The following is a 20,008-nucleotide window of genomic DNA, read 5'->3' on the forward strand; positions in this document are numbered from 1 at the left end:
TAACAAAACCTGAGTGAGGAATATTCAGTATCTAAAATTATCAGAAATCATGGTTTCAAATAATTCAGTGAAAACTGGCAAATGAAGCCTATTCTTTTAAGAGGTCTTGAGTTGCATTATTCCCAAATACCAAATTTGATTTGGTTATGTTTTCCATTTACATGAAATGTTAAAGCTGTTTTTGAACAAAGCTGCGAGGGATTGCAGGGAGAGTCTGAGGAGGAGGAGGTGACAGTGCCATTTGCCTGGAGGGCGCCCATAAACCTGGAGAAGGAGTGTACAATTCCTCACAGGTGACTGTACCATGTGACTCTGAGTTGTTTTAAAAACAGGCCAACTTGTCTTCACGAGGTACAAGTATTTACAAAGCAGCAGAGGAGTCAGAGGAAGAGAGTACTTGGGCTGTCGGCACAGCAGCAAACACCGACAGCCCCACAAACTAAGACCAGGAGTGGAAGAACCTAATGTGCAGCTTTTTTGCAAACAAGCAAAGACTCTTCAATACAACTTTAAAACAGACAGTTGAAGAGTATCTATATTTTTGACAGAATGAGCTGCAGCAGTGTTGCAGGTTCAGAGTTCTCAGAAGAAGAGCTGGAGCTGGGCATCCTGGGTCAAGGTGAAGAAGAGCAAAGCCCCAAAGCTTTCCAAGACAGCGAAGGTTCGAGCAGCGGTGATCCAGAGGAAGGCCTGACCAAGAAGCGCAATCGACCCATTCGCTCCAAGGCTCGAAGAATGGCTGCAAATGTCCGAGAGCGAAAACGCATTATGGACTACAATCAGGCCTTCAATGCCCTGCGAGTCGCTCTGAATCATGACCTCAGTGGAAAACGGCTTTCCAAGATTGCCACGCTGCAGAGAGCAATCAACCGCATCTCTGCTCTGTCAGTATTCCTTAGTTCAACCAACCCTGGCAAGCAATGTAGCCACAGAGAGTGCAACAAATCCTCTGTGGCTCCAGCAGCAGTGGGTGACTCTCGACTGGAGCACACCAAAGTGACAGCTCCTCGCCTGGAGCATCCAAGCTACGTCCCCTGGCACGCCTCCATCTCACACCAACTGCAAACACAACAAGGGTCGCACGTGCCAAGGCTGCCAACAGAATCACACGTCTACATGGACAACACAGTGTCCTCGTGCCCCCCTTCACCCCACTACCCTTGTTACCCTGTTGAGGGGCAGCTCTATGGACATGGACATTGCAGCAGCACTCATGATCACCCACCCAGCCCTATGCGGTACCAGCAGATGAGTGAGGGGCTTGGCTTCCAGCCAGGGCTGTGGACCACCTGCTCTCAGGGATACATGGACACATTTGTGGAGCCGTCTCCCACACTGGGACTTTCATGGCAGGTGAGCTACCTGCAAGAGCAAGAACACAGCCTTCCTCGGTGCTCTGATGTCCTTTAACGGTCTGAAAATATAAAAGAGCAGACAGCTGACCCATTCCTGATGTGAATGCTTTGCTATGTTACCCATTAAACAGTATTACCACCATTGTTTTACTTTGAAGCTTCAATTGCATTTTAGAGAACAAAATGTTGTATGTACACAAACATGTTGAAACAGTGCATTTCAAAATGCAGTCAGTAAAAAGCAAAATTGATGCAAAATGTTGTCAAATATAAATAAAACAATGATATTTCTTATATATTTATTATACAAGGTTTATTATTATTGTTATTGTTATTTTTATATCCCATAAATGTTTTCCTGACCTGTATTTGAATGATGTGTCGTGTAAATAATCAACAAAATCAGATTCTAAATAACCTGACTGATGACAAACTGTTCTGCATCATACAATTACAAAAGGAAAGAATGAACTAATTAACAGATATTTGATGTTGTACATCAGTGGAATGCAGTTATATAAGTCATACAGTGCTGTAAAAAAGCATTGCTCAACCATTCCTGGAACCACAAAAAACCCATTGTTTGTGTTCCAGATTGTTTTAGATTATGTATTTATTCTTGGCATCACATTTTCAGAGTTTGACAGATGTAATGCATCCCCTTTGATTCTAAACTTGAAAATTAAACAATACCTTTTATTGATCCACGTTGTGTATCATTTCATCACAAACACCGTGTGCCTATAACCTCATAAAACTGTTTTAAATGCAAGCCATGCTGTGTGTGTGTGTGTGTGTGTGTGTGTGTGTGTGTGTGTGTGTGTGTGTGTGTGTGTGTGTGTGTGTGTGTGCGGGCGCGTGTGTGCTTTTCTTTGATTATAGCCTAAGGTTGGTAGGCTCTACCATTCTGAGTGTGAGATGACAGAAGTCCTTCACTGTGTTGGGAATGTCCCTACAAGTCCATTCTTGTCATTCTTCAGGGAGAAGTGAAGCTTAGGCATTATTTGTGCACAGCAAAATAGAGAAGAGTTAGATAAAGTCAATCAATATTTCAATAAATCGTGAGAGCAAGGTTAGCTATAAGCTAAAATGGTTTGGTTGCACAATGTACCTTTTTTTCTAAACGTCCCTGCCCTACGGTAATCATAATGAGGTCATTGTTACTAAAAGTTAATCTGGTTCTTTGATGAACAACAGCCACAAATCAAAACCACAACCAACTCAAGTAAGTCAACAACAGCTTTCCCTCCCCTGCTGAGCTGCATGTCATGGAACACAGCCTAATATCAGAGCATAGGCCGGAGCCCACCGACAGATTTATGTGGGTTCAGGAAGGAAGAGCATGCCCCGTCATCAGTGCTGTGAAATCCCCTGTTTGGCTGCACTGGCCCCCAGGTGAAGTTGGGTGTGATAAAAGTGTAAGAGATCTTTTTTCATCTTTTTTTGTACATCTAGGAGGTCTCCCTATTACAGCCAATGGAAATGGGGCTGCCGAGCTTCTGTACAGACGTGCATCATTGGAAAATCTTGACTCACTGGCAGGAGATGAGTGTGGCTGTAGTGACGGCATGTCTCTCTAGCCTCCCTTCTTGGCACATGCACACCTTCACTCACTACATGTGTGTTTATCATCTTTGTCTTCAGACACTGTGAAAGGAAAGTAGACAGAAAGTATGCATTACACTCTACAGTTTAGTGGACTGTAACCATCTAAGTCATGTGATCCAAGACATTATCAAGTGTTTCATGCAATATTGATTAGATTATTACTAATTAAATATTTAACAGAAATGTTTCTCCAAATAATTCTTACATTTACATTCACATTAGTAACACACATTGGCAGAGACCATCAATACTTTTAAATAATTAGTTGAAAAACAATATTTATGTTAACATGTTTGCAATTTCCTTATGAATGCAGGAGCCATGGGTTTTTAATATGATCAACCTGCATTACCATAATTAGCTCGTAAGGGCTGGCAAATCATTCAGAATGTGAAGACAGTCAGAGCACGGGAGAAAATGATTGAGCAAGAGAAAGATGCGGTCGATCCGTACAGTGCAATAATCTTATCTTTATTAAGCATGTTACATTACAAAAAATAAGGCCTATTCAAATTAAAAGTGTATTTTATAATTTACAAGTGTTAGGAAAAATCCATGTTCCATGATTTCCTTGTAACTGAACCACATCATTCACAGACTTATGCGCGTTGGGTCTATTTATGCGCGGTGGGTATGTTAAGAGTCTGAGAGACTGGAAAATACACATAAGAGATACACGTGTAACTGCATGCGTGTAAATAAATGCTTAAGCACAAACAGAAGAATAGAGCCCTGAATAATAGGAAACTCCTATGCATATTGTAGGTCAGTGTTACAAATCTTTTACAAAGCTTTTCAATGTTTGAATCTTCTGTGGGTCATTGCTGTGGGCAGCATTAACAAGATGCTCCTCGGGCACTACACTGTGACTGCCCGCTGCTCCTCAACTCAAGTATGTGTAAAATGCTGAGCGAGAATTTCATGTATGTACCTGTATGTGTGTGTCGTTAATTTTCTTGTCAGTTAGCATGGTTTCATGCAAACTGTGTCCTACTTAGTAACACAATTTAAAGGTTTTAACTACTTTTCAGAAGAAGCACATGCGCTCTCTTTAAAACACTTTTGGTTCTAAATCAAAAATGTACCGTAATCTAGGGGGTCGCAATCACTATATCCACAGAAAATGGGACAGTTTTTAGACACTGTATGCCTTTAAAAACAAACAATTTCAACACATTCCCGTCAGTGCAGCAGATAAATAACAAAATGCTTCAGTTTGTGATGTAAGAATGAAATATGGCGAAAGTGCTCAAGTTAACCAAAGTGCTCAATTTAACCTGAAAAATCTGGGTGTCCAAGGACATTTTTTATTATTTTTTTAATTTTTTATCTATGTCTACATTTCTGAGGCCAGAGAATCTGTTTCTACTATTTATATTAGGCTACTATCAATACTATCTATATATATATATATATATAATGCGACTGAAAAGTATAGTACAAGACTATAATGGAGTATGACAACAAAGTAACTCATCTTTATTTAGGCATTGTTACAATATTCTTGTTTTTAAGTCTAAAATGAAAGCAATATTCTAAAGACCCATTGAGTGATGAAATTAATATTTCATTCATACAACGAGAATATGCTGATGTGGTGCATGTATCTGTATTATTACTTTTGACAACTCATTCCTTAAAAGGTAAACATGTTTTACTTTGAAAGCTTTTAGAATTATTTAAATTTCACTAAATGTGCTTCCAGTCAGCCAACTAATGTACTGATGATTTTGCCTAGGGATTTCTTTAAGCAAATAGCTGCATTATGGCCATCATCGATCACAGCATATACTGCTGAGGGAAAAGAAAACAGTCCAACCAAAAAGAAAAAGATAAGAGTGCCTATTTGATGTATAAAATAAAACATGTGAGCAAGGAGAAATAAATGTTTCAAGCAACAACCTTAGGTGTTTGTTTTATGAAATCAGGTTACAAAACATTTTGGCTGAAATCCGACACGAAAAAAAGACTGGTCAGCTGCTGTCTCTTCTGCTTTGGACGTGTCAGCTTGGTTTTGAAACTAGACATTTTAAAGTTTCAATATTTTGAGTGCACACCCAATCATTTAAATTTATTTATTTCAAATTGGCCTATGGAGAAAGTACAGTATCTACCAAAATGAATACAGTTAACTGGATTATTTTAGTGAAAAAAATATTTTATTTTCTGCATAATGATTCAGATAAATTCAGTTTCTACATCTATAGACTGCACAACTGCTCCCTTTTTTAAATTTCCTAGGTTGTGACAATTCTACTACACAATTTCTAACTTGTTTAACACTTTAAAATTTTATTTTTGCAATTTGGCATCACCCATGTGGGGTGTAATTTACTCAATTACAGAGGTGGAAGTCCAACCAGGATAGGAAGCCAATGACAGCTTTTTAGGGAGAATTGGAAGACTAAGATTTAAGTGAGTGAGTTAAGAAAGTCTGCTTGTAATCGGAGGGTCACCTGTTTGAATCCAACCTTGGCCATTGCTGTGGGATGTTGAGAAATTTCCTTAATCCTAACTGCACGTGTTGTACGTTGATTTGGACAAAAGTGTCTGTCAAATGAAATTGTAATTTTGTAATCTAAAGTAAACATCCAACCTCCACAGAAATCTAGTGACTGAAAGGAAAGAGCAGATCACATCAATAATATCATTATAAGACTAAAAAAAAGAAAATTAGCATTCCAAAACCTAATTCTCTGAGAATTGATGATTGAGTGATTTTATTGACAGAGGGAGAAAGAAAAAAAAAAAAAATCATGCTTACAATGATTAAAAAAGACTTTCTCTCGTGAGGTTACAATGTGAAAGGTAATAAACTATGCATATTATAGAGTACTAAATACAGTGGGCATGTTGATGGTAATACAGAATGCTCCTCCAGCACTGAGGGGGGAAAAACACTGCTTTATGCAAAGAAAGTGCCTCAGCCGGTCAACCCAATATGTTGACTTGTGACTCAGCCAGGTATCTTACACTTGTCTCTAACATGTGAGCCTGTCAGTGATAAATCTCTTGCTTAGAGTGCTCCGCCTCCTGGACACCATCCACTGTCAAGCTGATGGAAAAGGAAACAAGCAAACATGAGAGAAATGATGCCAAGACACAAGGGTGTGTTTCTGCATGATATATGGAGACAGTCATAGCAAAGATGCATGCTGATCCTCAAGCACAAACACAAACGTGTGCACAAACATTCCTGCACACACAAACATTCTGCTGCTGCTGCTATTACTTTAGTGTGAAAAGGTGAAGGAAGTGAAGCTTTTATTGGACAAGACGTGACAGGTCTGGTTTATTCCATGTCTTGTAAAAACAAACACTCGCTAATTACTACGTACAGCCACTGTAGCAAAGTATGGAATCTAATTAATTATATTTTATATATATATATATATATATATATATATATATATATATATATATATATATATATATATATATATATATTTGATCCACTTTCAAATAAACTCTTGTTTTTCAACAGTCATCTGAAAAGTGCCTGGAACAAACATAGCAGATCTTTTTGGGACGAGGGCCGCTTCATAAGATAAACTCCAACCATTGTTGACGAATTGTTTCATCCAAAAGAGGGCTGTTTTCTTCGCATCCAAAATTAAATGTTCTCACTGAAGGCATTTTTAAAAACTAAAGGCAGGCAGCTACTACGATGAGCAGAGTAAACCGATCGACAGGCAGTTATATCTCAGCTGTTTGCTGTGACTGCAGCTGTTTTGATGGAGCTGGAAGCGGGGGAGTGGTAGAAGTTTTATTTACATTTTTATTTTATTTTTATCTTTTATTTTAATGCGTAGATTAATGAGTACAAACAACATAAGCCATGGGTTTCTTAAAAAAATATTTAAAAAATCTGTGGAGGCAGGTGCTGTGAGCTGAACTAAGGAAGAGAACATAGCGAGGGCCGCTCTAGGAGGACTCAGGCGTAGCTACACCTAAAATGGTTTGGTTACTCAAACATGCATGAATGAGCCAAGGCAACACTCCAGGCATGTTTTTAATGAGGGAATGACATAGTAACATGATATAAATGTTAAAAAAGTCAATTTTACATAATAACACCACTTTAAAAGGACCTTCTTTGGGCAGGTGTGCTTGGTAAAACACGTGAAATGTAATAGATGCATCTCTTGTGAAATCTGAGCATGGAGTGAGGAATCATAATCTTTGATTTTGGGGGGGAAAGACATTTATTTGAGGGGGCACTGCCCTCTACTGTGTAGAGTCGACCCCGACTTATGCCACGGTGTAGTGCCCAGGTGAGATTAGAACCAGTGACCCTCTGAATACAAACCCCCTTCCTAACCACTAGTACAATAGTTTGGTTGGTGCAAGAAGTTTGGGCACGTATCACCACAGGCCAACCCTTGCAGCTGTGATTTCTGAGCTTTTATGTGATATCAACAAGATGTGTGTGTTTAGTCATGCTGACATGTACGTAGCTAATATGCAACAAGCCTTCCGAGATAAAAGCTGGTCTAGAGAAGAAACCTAAACAATATATTTCAAAACATAACAAGTGTTATCCAATCCAGTCATGGTCAACTCGTGCCCACTGAGCATCTTTCGTTTTAGTTTCACACTAATAGTCACAACATGTCAAACAAAAATGAAACATAAAGAATAAGTTAAATGTAAGTATACAGTAACAGGTTTCAAAGTATACTGTAGATGGCAGTCTCCTTGGAAAAAAAAAAAAACATGTTGCATCTCAAGGGCCTTTCCACAAATACATTTCAAATATAGTAATGATATTGCTTTTTAGGGTAACAATGTAAAGTGACATATTACACTTATAATATTGGTAATAGCTGTGAGGATCTGGGGCTGGGTTGTTTCTAGGAGACTTCTGGAGAGCAACGCACCCTCTTGGAATCATGACCAGCAGCAGAATTTAAGCCCTGTTCGTTCGCCTTCCCGAGTGGTACTTCGGCCGTTTCTCTTGAGCACTCCAGTGCTTTTTGGATCAGTGCATTTAATTGTCTGTACTTACCAGAATATTATGGAAGCAAATGTGTACCATAATTCAATTTAAAATGGATTAACAGAAATGCCTTTTCATTTTCAGAATATAGATGCATTTTTTAACTCATAAATAAAATTAATAATAAATAAACCAAACTGCATTTTATTTTTCTTCTTCAAGGTTGCTCATTTTGAAACTTAATTAAAATGATAAAGGAAATTACAAATAGGTATCAAAATTCAATTTAAAATGATACATTTTAAAATTAAAATGTGTTAGCAGAAAGATTAATGCATTGAAGGCTGTAGCTGCCTTATTTGACTCATAACTCAAATTGGTAATAAGTAATCAAAATTGCATTTTGATTTTCTTCTTCAACACTGCTCATTTTGTGACACAACTAAAGAAAGCATTTGCATTTCGTTTTCACCCCACCCCCTGCGCAAAGTGTAACAATTCAATTTGACTTCGCAATCCCAGTCGGCGCAGCAGAGTAACGTCAGTGGCCGCTCTTCTTTGGGATTCTTTGTCAAAGGTGCGCTTCACTATCGATCACCGTCTACGTGACATCCATGCAGGAGTGTTGAGTGTATAACGGACCACCATTTAGTCCGGTTACAGTCTGTGACACGTCCATAGGGTGGTAGTGACTGTAGTGTGACGCTCTGAGTCAGATCTAAGTGTTTACATAGACGGTGCACATAGTGAAGCGCGCCTGATTACTGCAGCTTGAATTTAGAATGGATTCCACCCCCCCCCAAACACACACACACACATACACAGATGACAACACAAATAATAAAATGAAACACATGAAAATGAAAATACACAAAACTAAATATTTATACAAAAAATACACAAAACCACAACAGAAATAACCAAAAGTAAACAAAAAGGCTCCAAAAACACCAAAAATGATTCCAAAAAACATATATTACAGAAAAATGCACCAAACAACAACAAAAATATGAAAAAGACTCAAAATACACTAAACTAAATATTTATACAAAAAATGCACTAAAATGACAACAGAAATGCACAAAACTACACAAAAAAAGATACAAAAAAATACATAAAATGATTCCAGAATCACACTACAATGGCAACAAAAAACAATAATTATACAAAAAAATGCCCAAAAACACAACAGAAAGATAGAAAAATACACATAATGACTCCAAAAAATGTACATTACAGAAAAATACACCAAACTCACAATATAAAAATGATTAAAAAAAAAAACAACAAACACGTTTATCATGTCCCACAGAATTAAACCAGTGAAATCACACACACTATTTTACTTTGCACCAGCAAATATACTCCTTTATAACACTACAGAGTACAGAGTATGTACGCCTCTTTGTACATCTAACCTTCAAACACATACTCATTTGGTCATAATTGACAACTCTACTTATGCTCCCACTATATGAATACATACTTCCAACGGGCACTGTACTAGTCGACTAAAATAGGTCAAAGTTGCTGTAAACAGACCCTCACTGAATCATATTCAATGTCCCTAAGACAAACAAAAGAATAAAATAAAATAAAAGAATCTGGAATTAGTTATGCTTTAGCATGGGTAGAGGGTACCACTTTGGCCAAAGTTATTTGATGTACTTTTCTCACCAGTTTTGCTGGAGGTCTGTTTAGGGGGAGCGGCGACTGTATCGATATGAGTGAGCCCCTCAGTTTATGTAAGGTTTAGCAGCACGGCATTCTTTACAAACAACTTGCATCGGGTCAAGTTTACCATCTTTCTATGCCTGATTTGAAGTTTCTAGGTGCTTTATAAATCTCATCTATAGCTGTTTGCTGCTGCTTCTGTGGACCTCCATATTGTTGTAACTTTGTTTCAATGTGATGCGGACACACAGGATAGAATGAAATACAACATGAAAAAATCACCCCATGACCCTGAAAGTAGGAACAACCAAGTCAGAAAATGGATGAATGGATAGATGGATGAATCAGAATCAGAAAAAAAACTTTATTTACCACTTTGTATCTAGATACCGATTTGTATTGATTAATCTCCACATGCTTAGTGTACTCAGATCCCCGATGTTCAAAGGATAGGTGCGTGGATCCAGTCCTTTGCACAAATTCAAACAACTGAATTTTTGCGAACATATGCCTGATTCTGGATTGAGATGTACGCTCATTTCACATCCTTTTTCACGCAAGTCTTTGTACATGACGCCCTAGGCCTTTTTCCAGCTTGCTTCGCTGTGTGTATGGGCGACCTTATTTTGGACGGAGCGGCCCACAGAGTGCACATCTCTCTCTCTCACTCCGCGCTGCGGGTGAGGAGACGGTGCGCTCTCACGCAACTTGGCTGCGGGTAATCCAAAGGTGAGTGCGCAGAGTATAAACACCAATGTGCTCCTTTGGAGTGCACGCGGTCCAGGAACGGAGCCAGGCATAACGACCCCTTCACTGAGTGTGCGCTCACATTGAGGGCAGCAGTAAAAAGGAAGAATGTGCTGAGCTCAGAGATAGAGCGTACACGCTCATCAGAACCAGCATGGAGGGACCAGAACTGATGGACTATGATGTCAGGCCAGATGTTCAGCTCTGGTTCTTCCAGGGCAGGGGTCTGCAACCTGTGGCTTTGGAGCCTAATGTGGCCCTTTGACTCTTTTGCAATGGCTCCCTATAGCTTAAAATAAATAAATAAATAAATAAAGTTATTTTTTACAGAACCTATTAATGATTAATGACAAATAAAATCAAGATATAACAATTTGTTAATCTAAAATAAATCACGTTGTGCAATGACTCAGCACCTTCTTACTTCACCTCCTGCAGATCATCAACTTTCCTGCACCTGTGGCTAACCTTAAGTTTTAAAACCCTGGTAAGATAATTAAACCAACAAAAACACTATTCTGGAAGAAAAAAGAGATTTTACATGATCATGTGTTATCAAATTCAAGTTACTTTTTGTCACCTTTCAAATACAGTACATTAACTAAAAAAAATCTTCTTTCTATAACATTGTCCATCCATCCATTTTCATACCCGCTTATTCCCGTTTAACAGGGTCGCAGGGGTCTGCCGGTGCCGATATCCGGCTCTCATAGGGCGCTGGGCGGGGGTACACCCTGGACAGGGCGCCAGTCCATCACAGGGCAACACAGACACAGACAACCATTCACTCTCTCATTCACTCCTAGGGCAATTTAGAGACTCCAATCAACCTTACAGTCATGTTTTTGGATTGTGGGAGGAAGCCGGAGTACCCGGAGGAAACCCACGCAGCACGGGGAGAACATGCAAACTCCACACAGAAAGGACCCAAGTCTATAACATTGTGTTCATGTAAACTGAGATGTGTAAGAATTAGATTTTTTTATTTCTTGATGTCAATTCATTTTATTTTATTTTAAACTGTTTTTAAGTTGCCATTTAGATGATCAATATAAATCAAATCATATTAAATCCAACATTATTCTATATAATTTTAACTGTATAGAATTTAATTCACTGTATTGTTTCCATTGAGAAGGTATTTTTTCGGCTCCAGGAGGACTTTAATCCAGGTGAGATGAGGCAAAATGGCTCCTTTGAGAGTAAAGGTTGCAGACCCCTGAACAGGGGAAGAGGGTTAGGAGACCCCACTATAAGAGCTGGACATGCAACGTGTTCAAAAAAAGGGTGCAACCAAATTCTGTGCTGGTGCGATCAACTGAAAAAGTTGGTCACACCAGTGCCACCACTGGAAAAGTTAGTGTTGAGCCCTGCATTGCAAGTTATAAATAAACAATAAATGGTAAATGGTAAATGGTAAATGGACTTGATTTATATAGCGCTTTATCCCCACACTGAAGCAGTCTCAAAGCGCTTTACATATCAGCTCATTCACCCAATCACTCTCAAGGGTTCAAGGGTTAAAAACTCAACGCAAAGCAATATTTCATGATATAGTATTGCATTTGGTTTAAAAGATACTTAAAGGGTTTAAAAAAAACATGTAAATTAATGTTATTTTTGCTTTATTTAAAATTGGATTAAAAAAATTTAGTTTAGTCTCTTATTATGAATATGACTCGTATGACTAGCCACAGCCAACCGGATTGTGTTGTCTCTTTTAGAGCTGCAACCTACAATTATTTTTGAGGTTGACTAATCTATCAATTATTTTTTCGATTAGTCAACTAATCAAGATTATATTTTTGTTTTGAAGCACATATTTTCGAATCGCTCACCTGCTCAAGTCCTCACACATGTGAAAGTGACCCTGTTGTACTCTGACAGCATGTTTTACAGAAAGGAAATAAAACAATGACAGGACAAAATCATACGTTTTAAATAGTTGTATTATCAATATGAACAGTTGTGATCACAATAAAAAAATAAATACATTAAATAATACAAAGTGCATGAGGTCTTCAACAACTACTCATAACGGAAACACTGTAAAAAAAAAAAAAAAAAAAAAAAATATGTTGCTAACCTGCCTTACAGGTTCTGGTGGTAAGACCTTTAAACTAACTAAAGAGTTGTTTTTACTTAAAGCATAAAAAAGAGCCATCTTATTCTCAAAGGAATTTGCATTATTTAAATACAAACTTTTTTTTTTAATTAAAACGCAGAAACATAAGCATGTCAACATGCTTCGGCGTAAGGCTGGCTCTCTTCTTTCCAGCAGCAGAGAAAAGATGCTCAGATGGTATAGAGGTAGTTGGAATGCATAGGTATCACATGAGCTGCACCACATGTGGTCTGAGTGGACTTCAAAAGCCCTCTGACCAGAGGAGGCAGAGCAGACACTGTCACAAAGCCTTCACCACTCAAGTAGACTGAAGCGAGTTCCTCTAGCAGGACCCACTGATTCAGGTCAAGGTAACGTTTCCCACTCTGCTATTGTTGGGTCTGACGGTGCTGTTCCACCTCGTTGACACATCCTGGATTCGTTTATGTTCTGGGGTTCCCATCTGTTTCTGTTTGACCTTCAGTTTGCTTAAAGCCAGTTCACTGTGTGCACAAGGGCTGCACAAGACATCTTGCTGCACCCAGTGTTTTGGTGATATGAGGGCGTTTTAGAGTCCGACTGATAACCAATTGCAAAGTTTGGCCTGCACAGTGAATTGATATCCACCCATGCTTTTCTTGTTAAATGTTTGCAGCCAAGACAACATTATCATGTACAACAGCTACAATTTTGTTTGTACTGATCAAACCTTCCCACGGCTTCTTCTTCTTTTCAGCAATGTTGGATCCAATGTGTCATTCTTCAAGTGGCATTTGTAGTGAGGCACAAGCTGGTGAGATCCAAGTCATCACTTATAAAGTGACAAATAATGCCAAGATATGCTTCTGTGGCAATTAATTTTATTGCTATTTAATGTGAGAGCATAATTTATTACACCAACTGTGGTTTCACACTTCTCCATTAGTTTTGCGAAATAAATTCAGCCTGGTAAGGTGTAGTCTGGATAGGAGGTCTGTATCATCTGCTTGAAGCCATCATCCTCAACCATGGATATTGGTTTCATATCAATGACTATCATATTCAGGATGCTATCTGTTAGTACTTTAGCCATTTGGTTAGTGCATGAACCTCTCCTCCTGACAAACTCATCCAAACGTCTTTGCTTTGGAGCACTATTAAAAAGAAAAGATGTATATTAGTTCACAATTTATCACAATAAAACACTTATTACAAATTATCAGATTACCTACAAGTAAAGAAAAATCTAATCATTTATCAATATTATTTAAAATTAAACAATTTATAGTAAATGAACGCATTTTACTGTTCATAATCAATGCTAGTATAAGCAGAAAACAATGTATTTTAATTCAAAGCAAGTTTAGTGAAGTAAATTATGCATAAACGTAGCTGAACTAGCGTTTCGTAGTTTTCCGTAGTTTTCTGAAAGATAAGCGTAAAACAAATGTAATAACTATTTCAATCATAGTTTGTTGGCTAACGACCAAATCTGCATGTCATTAAAATGAAAGATTCTTGAGATATCAATGTGACTTATGATCTCACCTTTCTGCTGGACATGAAAAATGTCGAACACTGGCAGTGGGGGGCTTGTGCTTAAGGTGCTCGTGCATCACTGTAGTGCTACCATGGAAAACCAGTTGTACCTCACATAGTTTACATCTAACTTGTTTCGCTGTATAATCTTTGCTGAAATGTTCCCACACACTTAGAAACTTTAGGACAAAGCTTTCAGGCTTCTTCAACTAACCGTAACCCTAACCCTAACAGTTTTAAACAGTCATGTGGGAGTGGGAGTCATGTGGCAAAAATCTGCACCAGGAAGTGGCACGTGCCGGTTTTTGTCCTTTGTTTACAAGATTAAACGACGCGTCGACGCTATGAAATCTGTGTTGGCAATTTTTTGTAGTTGTTGTTATTGATTATGTCGACTAATCGTTGCAGCCTTAGTCTCTTCCTGCTTCTGCATGAGGTGTGTGCCTGGACATTCCGTGTGAAGCTGCTGCTAATAGAAGATGAAATAGAAAAGAAACTGAGTGAAGAGTCTATGTAAAGATGTTTTTCAATCAATCAATCAATCAATCTTTTATTTGTATAGCGCCAAATCATAACCAATGGTATCTCAAGACACTTTACAGTAGAGCAGTCTTAAGGACGGACTCTTCATTTTATTGATACACACATATGCATATATACGTCTATACACATACATATGTATCCCACACCCAACATGAACTGATTGAGTTATTTTGTTTTCCTATTTGTCCCTACTGGCTGACGTTGTACACATTGCCTAACAGTACTTGGCCATTAAGGTTGGGATCAATAATCCAGAGCTTATATCAGAGTTGGATTCCACGTGTGAGATACAAGCTGGCGAGCCATCCAGTGACCGCTTGAGCTGTGCATTGCTGTTACTGCTGGACGTTCCGCTGTTTCTTCAAAACAGCATCGCCTCCACTCCTTGATGTTCCGCTGTTTCTTCAAAAACTGCAGTGAACATATCAGAAACACCAGACTGATCATTCAGGACAACCACAGGAGTAACAGTTAAAGGAATATATCCCTTCAGTAGTGCCTGTAGGGCCTGGTTAGTAGTTGGATGGGAGACCACTGAGAATTCCAGGTGCCACAGTGGGGTGGCAGTCACCCCAGTGGTATCTGTCATTGTGCCCTTGGGCAAGGCACTTCACCTACATTGCCTAGTATGAATGTAGTGTGTGAGTGAGTGTTGGTGGTGGTTGGAGGGGCAGATGGTGCACTATGACAGCCTCGCTTCCGTCAGTCTGCCCCAGGGCAGCTGTGGCTACAATAGTAGTTTACCACCACTAAGTGTGGAGTGAAAGAATAATGCCTTAATTCTGTAAAGCGACTTTGAGTGTCTATGATAAAGCGCTATATAAAACTGATGCATTATTATTATTATTATTATTATGGTAGTGACAGGTGTAGTTTTGAGTGTGGCTGTAAACTGATAAAACAAATCCATGTTTGTGTGATCCAATGGTAATCAGTTCCAGAGTAGGGGAGCAGGGTGGTGAAAGCTCTGCCCTCCATGGTGGTGAGATGAGCAAGTGGATGGAAGAGAGGATCTGTGGGAGTGAGAGGGAGTATGAACATGGGTGAAATCTGACAGGTGTGTAGCGGCGAGGTGGCGAATGGCCTTAAAAGTTGTCAGCAGAATCTTGTAATCAATGCGAAATTTGACTGAGAAATGAGGTGCTGTGATCATAGCGGAAAGCTGCACTGTAGGTGATGGAGATAGAGGCCTCTGTGCAGGTCAATATATTGAGTTTTAGAGACATTGACATATTTTTAGATAAAAAGTAAGATAATATTGCTAAAGTGGCATGGGTTTGCAAGCTTGGGAAAAACAGAGCCAGGCCGACTGTGAAAAATAGTTTTACAGAAGGAAACAGTAATACGCTTATTGAGAACCATATTATCATTATCCATCCATCTATTTTATGACCCGCTTCCTCTGTTGTGTAGGGTCGTGGGGGTCTGCTGGTGCCTATCTTCAGCTCTCAATGGGTATCAGGTGTGGGTACACACATTAATATTATTGTAAATCTTAGGTTTAAATGGGATGTATCTGTATGTTTTTGAGGAGCTTTCATTTAAAATCTTTATTTTTTTGTCAATGTTATTTTTCATGTCCACATTAACGCCATGAGACTTGAAGTTAATAACAGTGGCACCAACTTTGAATTTAATTTAGAAATGGCTTTGTTTTTTTTTTTCTCTTTGTTTTTTCAGTTGTTTCTGGACTATAAATCTTTTGATATATAGATCGATAGATAGAAAAACATATCACCCATGTATATGTCTCATATTAGAATGACATACTGATGGCAGGTTAATTAGTCGAATACCAGAACTTGTTTTTTCCACTTAAAGCACTGGATAATGCAGAGTTACTTTACTAGACTATAGGAAGGGTTTGTTAGAATCAGGTGCATTGTAAATAAAACTTGCTAATGGGAAAACACTAAAATGACTGCAATGAGCAGTTTCACCACCAAACACTAGATGGAGGCAAGACAATGACAGTCAGCTTCAGCAAGAGGACCACATTACTAAAAACCACTTTGGAACCTTTACTTAAGAAAGTTTGATAGCTTCTACAGCTTTCCAAACAGAAATCTTTTTTTTATAGGACATGTAGGTGAAAGTAGCTTCAGCTGGTTTTTAAGGTTTTGAGCAGAATTTTTGGATACAAGGAGAACCAAACTTGGTGATATATGCTGCATCATTTATTTAAATTACTTTCATTGCTCAGAATACAAAATAATTCATGGAACAAGTACAAGTTGGTTAAAGTCATATGAAATTACACTAACTAATTACAGTAAGATTAGAAAAATTTACTAAATGGCACATCATTTAGTAGCTAGACAACACAAGCAGAGCAGAGAATAATACACCACTGAGCTGTTTTGTTGTTGTTTATTTAAGTAAGTTTTTGCTCAAAGCTACTCAATGGATTGATGAACCCATTGTACTTTGTATAGAAAACTCTCTACTCAAGTGGGACTTTTGTTAAAGGACATTTCTCTACCATTTATCAAACTTATCTTCATCACCATTAGGACCATCATTATAATCGTCACCACCATCGTCATCATACGGTGGCTGGGAAGTGTCAGGTGAATGCATTTAAAGAAACGAACACAAATGCAAACAGGTCACAACACGAATGCGAACCGGCCACAACGGAAGTGTTTCCGACGGACCGGTATTACAGACGGACGGGTATTATGATATGATAGCCTGATATGAAAAATATAAGAGTATCCTAATCAACTTTCACTTACTTTCATACGCGTTTCGATGTCTTCTTCTTGTTCTTCTCTGTTCTGGTGGGTTAAAAACATCCGTCTGTAATACAGGTCCGTTGGAAACACTTCCGTTGTGGCAATTTTGCATTCGTGTTGTGACCTTTTTGCATTTGTGTTCATTTCTTTAAATGCATTCACCTGACACTTCCCAGCCACCGTATCATCATAATTTTTACTCGCAGCCTCAGATTAATTTGAAGTAAACTAACTATCATGATATTAGCTTTTTGCTGAAATCCGATTTCGTCCAACACTTAATTTCTGATTTCAAATATTAATCGACACTGATATACATAGACTCTCCACACCTACTGTAAATATATATATATCTCTAGGAAATTATCATGGCATGCCTACTTTTAATATGATACCCCACTAGATATATTCCACATAAACATCTGTGCAATCATTAGACAGGCAACTATCTGGAGGAGAGGAATAAAGTCATTGTAACAGTTACAGCTACTTCAGGGTAATAACCATAGGAAAACCATGCATTTAAAGGTTTGAAATCATACTCTCTGATACATGTATGACATGGACTATAATACGCAATCACAAATGAGGGGTAATTTTTGGCTGCTGTGTGCAAGACAAAAACCCAGGTTGGTAATTATTGAGCAGGAGATTTGAGTAATCTGTTAAGCCTTCAAACACTAGTACATCCTCTGTAGAATGGGAACTCAGCTGATTGTTGCAGGGGAGCAGAAATGTGATGCTCTGACAAGATGACACATCTTCTAGTCCTCCATGGATAGTTGCTTGGCAGAAATTGAGGTTCCAGAGACATGGGGATAAGCTGAGAATAGAGAGAGACAGCTGGGAGCCTGAGAACTGTCCAGCCTTAAAGGAGACAGGGACTTTGCTGTTTGACTGTAAGAAAAACTGCTTTGCTATTCTGACATGATTTCTTGTCTTTTAATTAAATCTTTTATATGCTGGCAAAGTGCAAGTTATTTATTTGCTTTGAGATGAAAGAAAGCAACATAGTCCAATGTTTATGTGCAGCAGAAAATAATGCCTGGGGCTCTGAGATGTTATGACATTTACTATTCTTGCTTCAATTCATTTAAAAAAACAAGTGTCAATGTACACATACACGAGCAAACGAGCCCCTGGTGTTCAGTCTGATTTTCATAGAGCATGGAAATGATTCCATATTGAACAGACAACAGGAGAGATGCTTCAATTCCTCTTAAGTTTCAAGCAATGTCTGTCCCAATCAAGTCTGCATCTTAAATACAAACCACAAAGAGAGTCTGACAAATAATAAGACAGAAAACATGTGGGTTTTCTTTCAAACTGTCAGTATCCAGACTGCAGCTCCTCTCAGAGAAAGCAGAGATGTTCTATGTGTTATTCATAGCTGTCAGCAGTAGGGACACGCAGGGAATTGGCTAGTGTAAAATCTGTAACAGCATATAAGTGCGGCAGCACAGGAAAGTGTATTCTATATAGCATCCATACTGCATCATTTCATCATCAAAGTCTCCTCAATAACATTTTGGAATAGACGGCAAGCAAAACACGCCGATTCAATACTATAGAATCCTTGCATGATGCCCCATGCACCAAACGTTCCCACCAGTCTCCAGGAAACTCAACCAGAGCAATGGATCTACTCCCCACTGGATTTCATATTTTTGTTTTGTCCTGTAAATGCTTTTGTCATAAACTTTTAAACAGCTGATAAACAACTAACAAATAAATTGCTAACCCTATTTTTACCCCTTGCAGATTCATCTTTAACTTGCACATACCAAAGCCAGCCTGTGATTACCCAAAAGCCAACAAAACTGAAAGTAGAACACAAGAGCTAATAAATGAACTTAGCCTTATAAGTTCCGTACAATATACTTGCAAACATTGAATTTGATTGCATTGCTAAATGGAAACCTTTATTTGAGCTCTCTCAGATGTTCACATTAAGGCATCTTTGTAATGTTATTACTAAGAAAAATGACTGGAAGTGCATTTATTTAAAAGACAGAGTACATTCAGAACTGCAGCACATGTGGGGTTAGCTTGCCTTACACACACGAAGGCATTTTCTAGAGCAAATTTTCTTTATTCCCCTCATGCCTCAAAAATGTCAAAAACAAATGCAATCCATCCACATTCCTGCTGACGTCATCAGTCAAGTTGGCAGAGAGAATAAATGGCGAATGTCAATGTCAAAACCATTTCACTTCATCATGTGTATGAGCTAAGTACTGCAGGATCTTTGGAGGACTGTAAGATCTGTTTTTGACAAGTATCGAAGGAAACAGACCTTTGATAAGTGGGGATACCTAGCAGTGTTAGCTTCGATTGAGTTTTTTTAATTGAAATGTAATGTTCACTTTTCCAAGCCACGTTAAACCCTGAAAGTCATACAACTTGTAATCCCCAAAGTAAATGCACAAAACTCCCAATTTACACAAAACATTAACAGCAATACACTAAATGACTTTAAGAACATACAAAAATACGCAACTCTCCTGAAAGCTTTGCAAAGCAAAGTCAATGGTAATAGCATTAACCTCCATCCCCATGCTTTTTTTTTTTTTCACTCAAAAGGGACGCCCGCGCAGAGGCACCCAAAACACCCCAGCAACCCACCCAAGCCACCCAGGTCAAGGCCACCCCACAAGCCCATGTAGGTCGAGGTCTACAGTTAGACCAGTGTGTTAGTAAAGAGTGGTGCTGGCAGTCCCCATGCTGCGTAACAAACAGCCTTAAGGCTGGCATAGACATCCAAACAGATCTCTTTAGATGG

General features: G+C 38.6%; 1 protein-coding gene across 1 annotated transcript; it reads left to right on the plus strand.

The window, feature by feature from the left end:
• Positions 1-381: 381 nt before the first annotated feature.
• Positions 382-1,439, plus strand: bhlha9 (basic helix-loop-helix family, member a9). The gene has a single exon (XM_028465899.1). The coding sequence runs from the start codon at positions 550-552 to the stop codon at positions 1,408-1,410; it is 861 nt and encodes a 286-aa protein (XP_028321700.1). The 5' UTR covers positions 382-549; the 3' UTR covers positions 1,411-1,439.
• Positions 1,440-20,008: the final 18,569 nt, after the last annotated feature.

This window comes from Gouania willdenowi, chromosome 14, assembly GCF_900634775.1.
Source record: "Gouania willdenowi chromosome 14, fGouWil2.1, whole genome shotgun sequence".
Taxonomy (NCBI): domain Eukaryota; kingdom Metazoa; phylum Chordata; class Actinopteri; order Blenniiformes; family Gobiesocidae; genus Gouania; species Gouania willdenowi.

Bases quoted from the DNA above. Each gene is read 5' to 3' on its own strand.
- bhlha9 (XM_028465899.1), top strand. From the start codon at position 550: ATGAGCTGCAGCAGTGTTGCAGGTTCAGAGTTCTCAGAAGAAGAGCTG.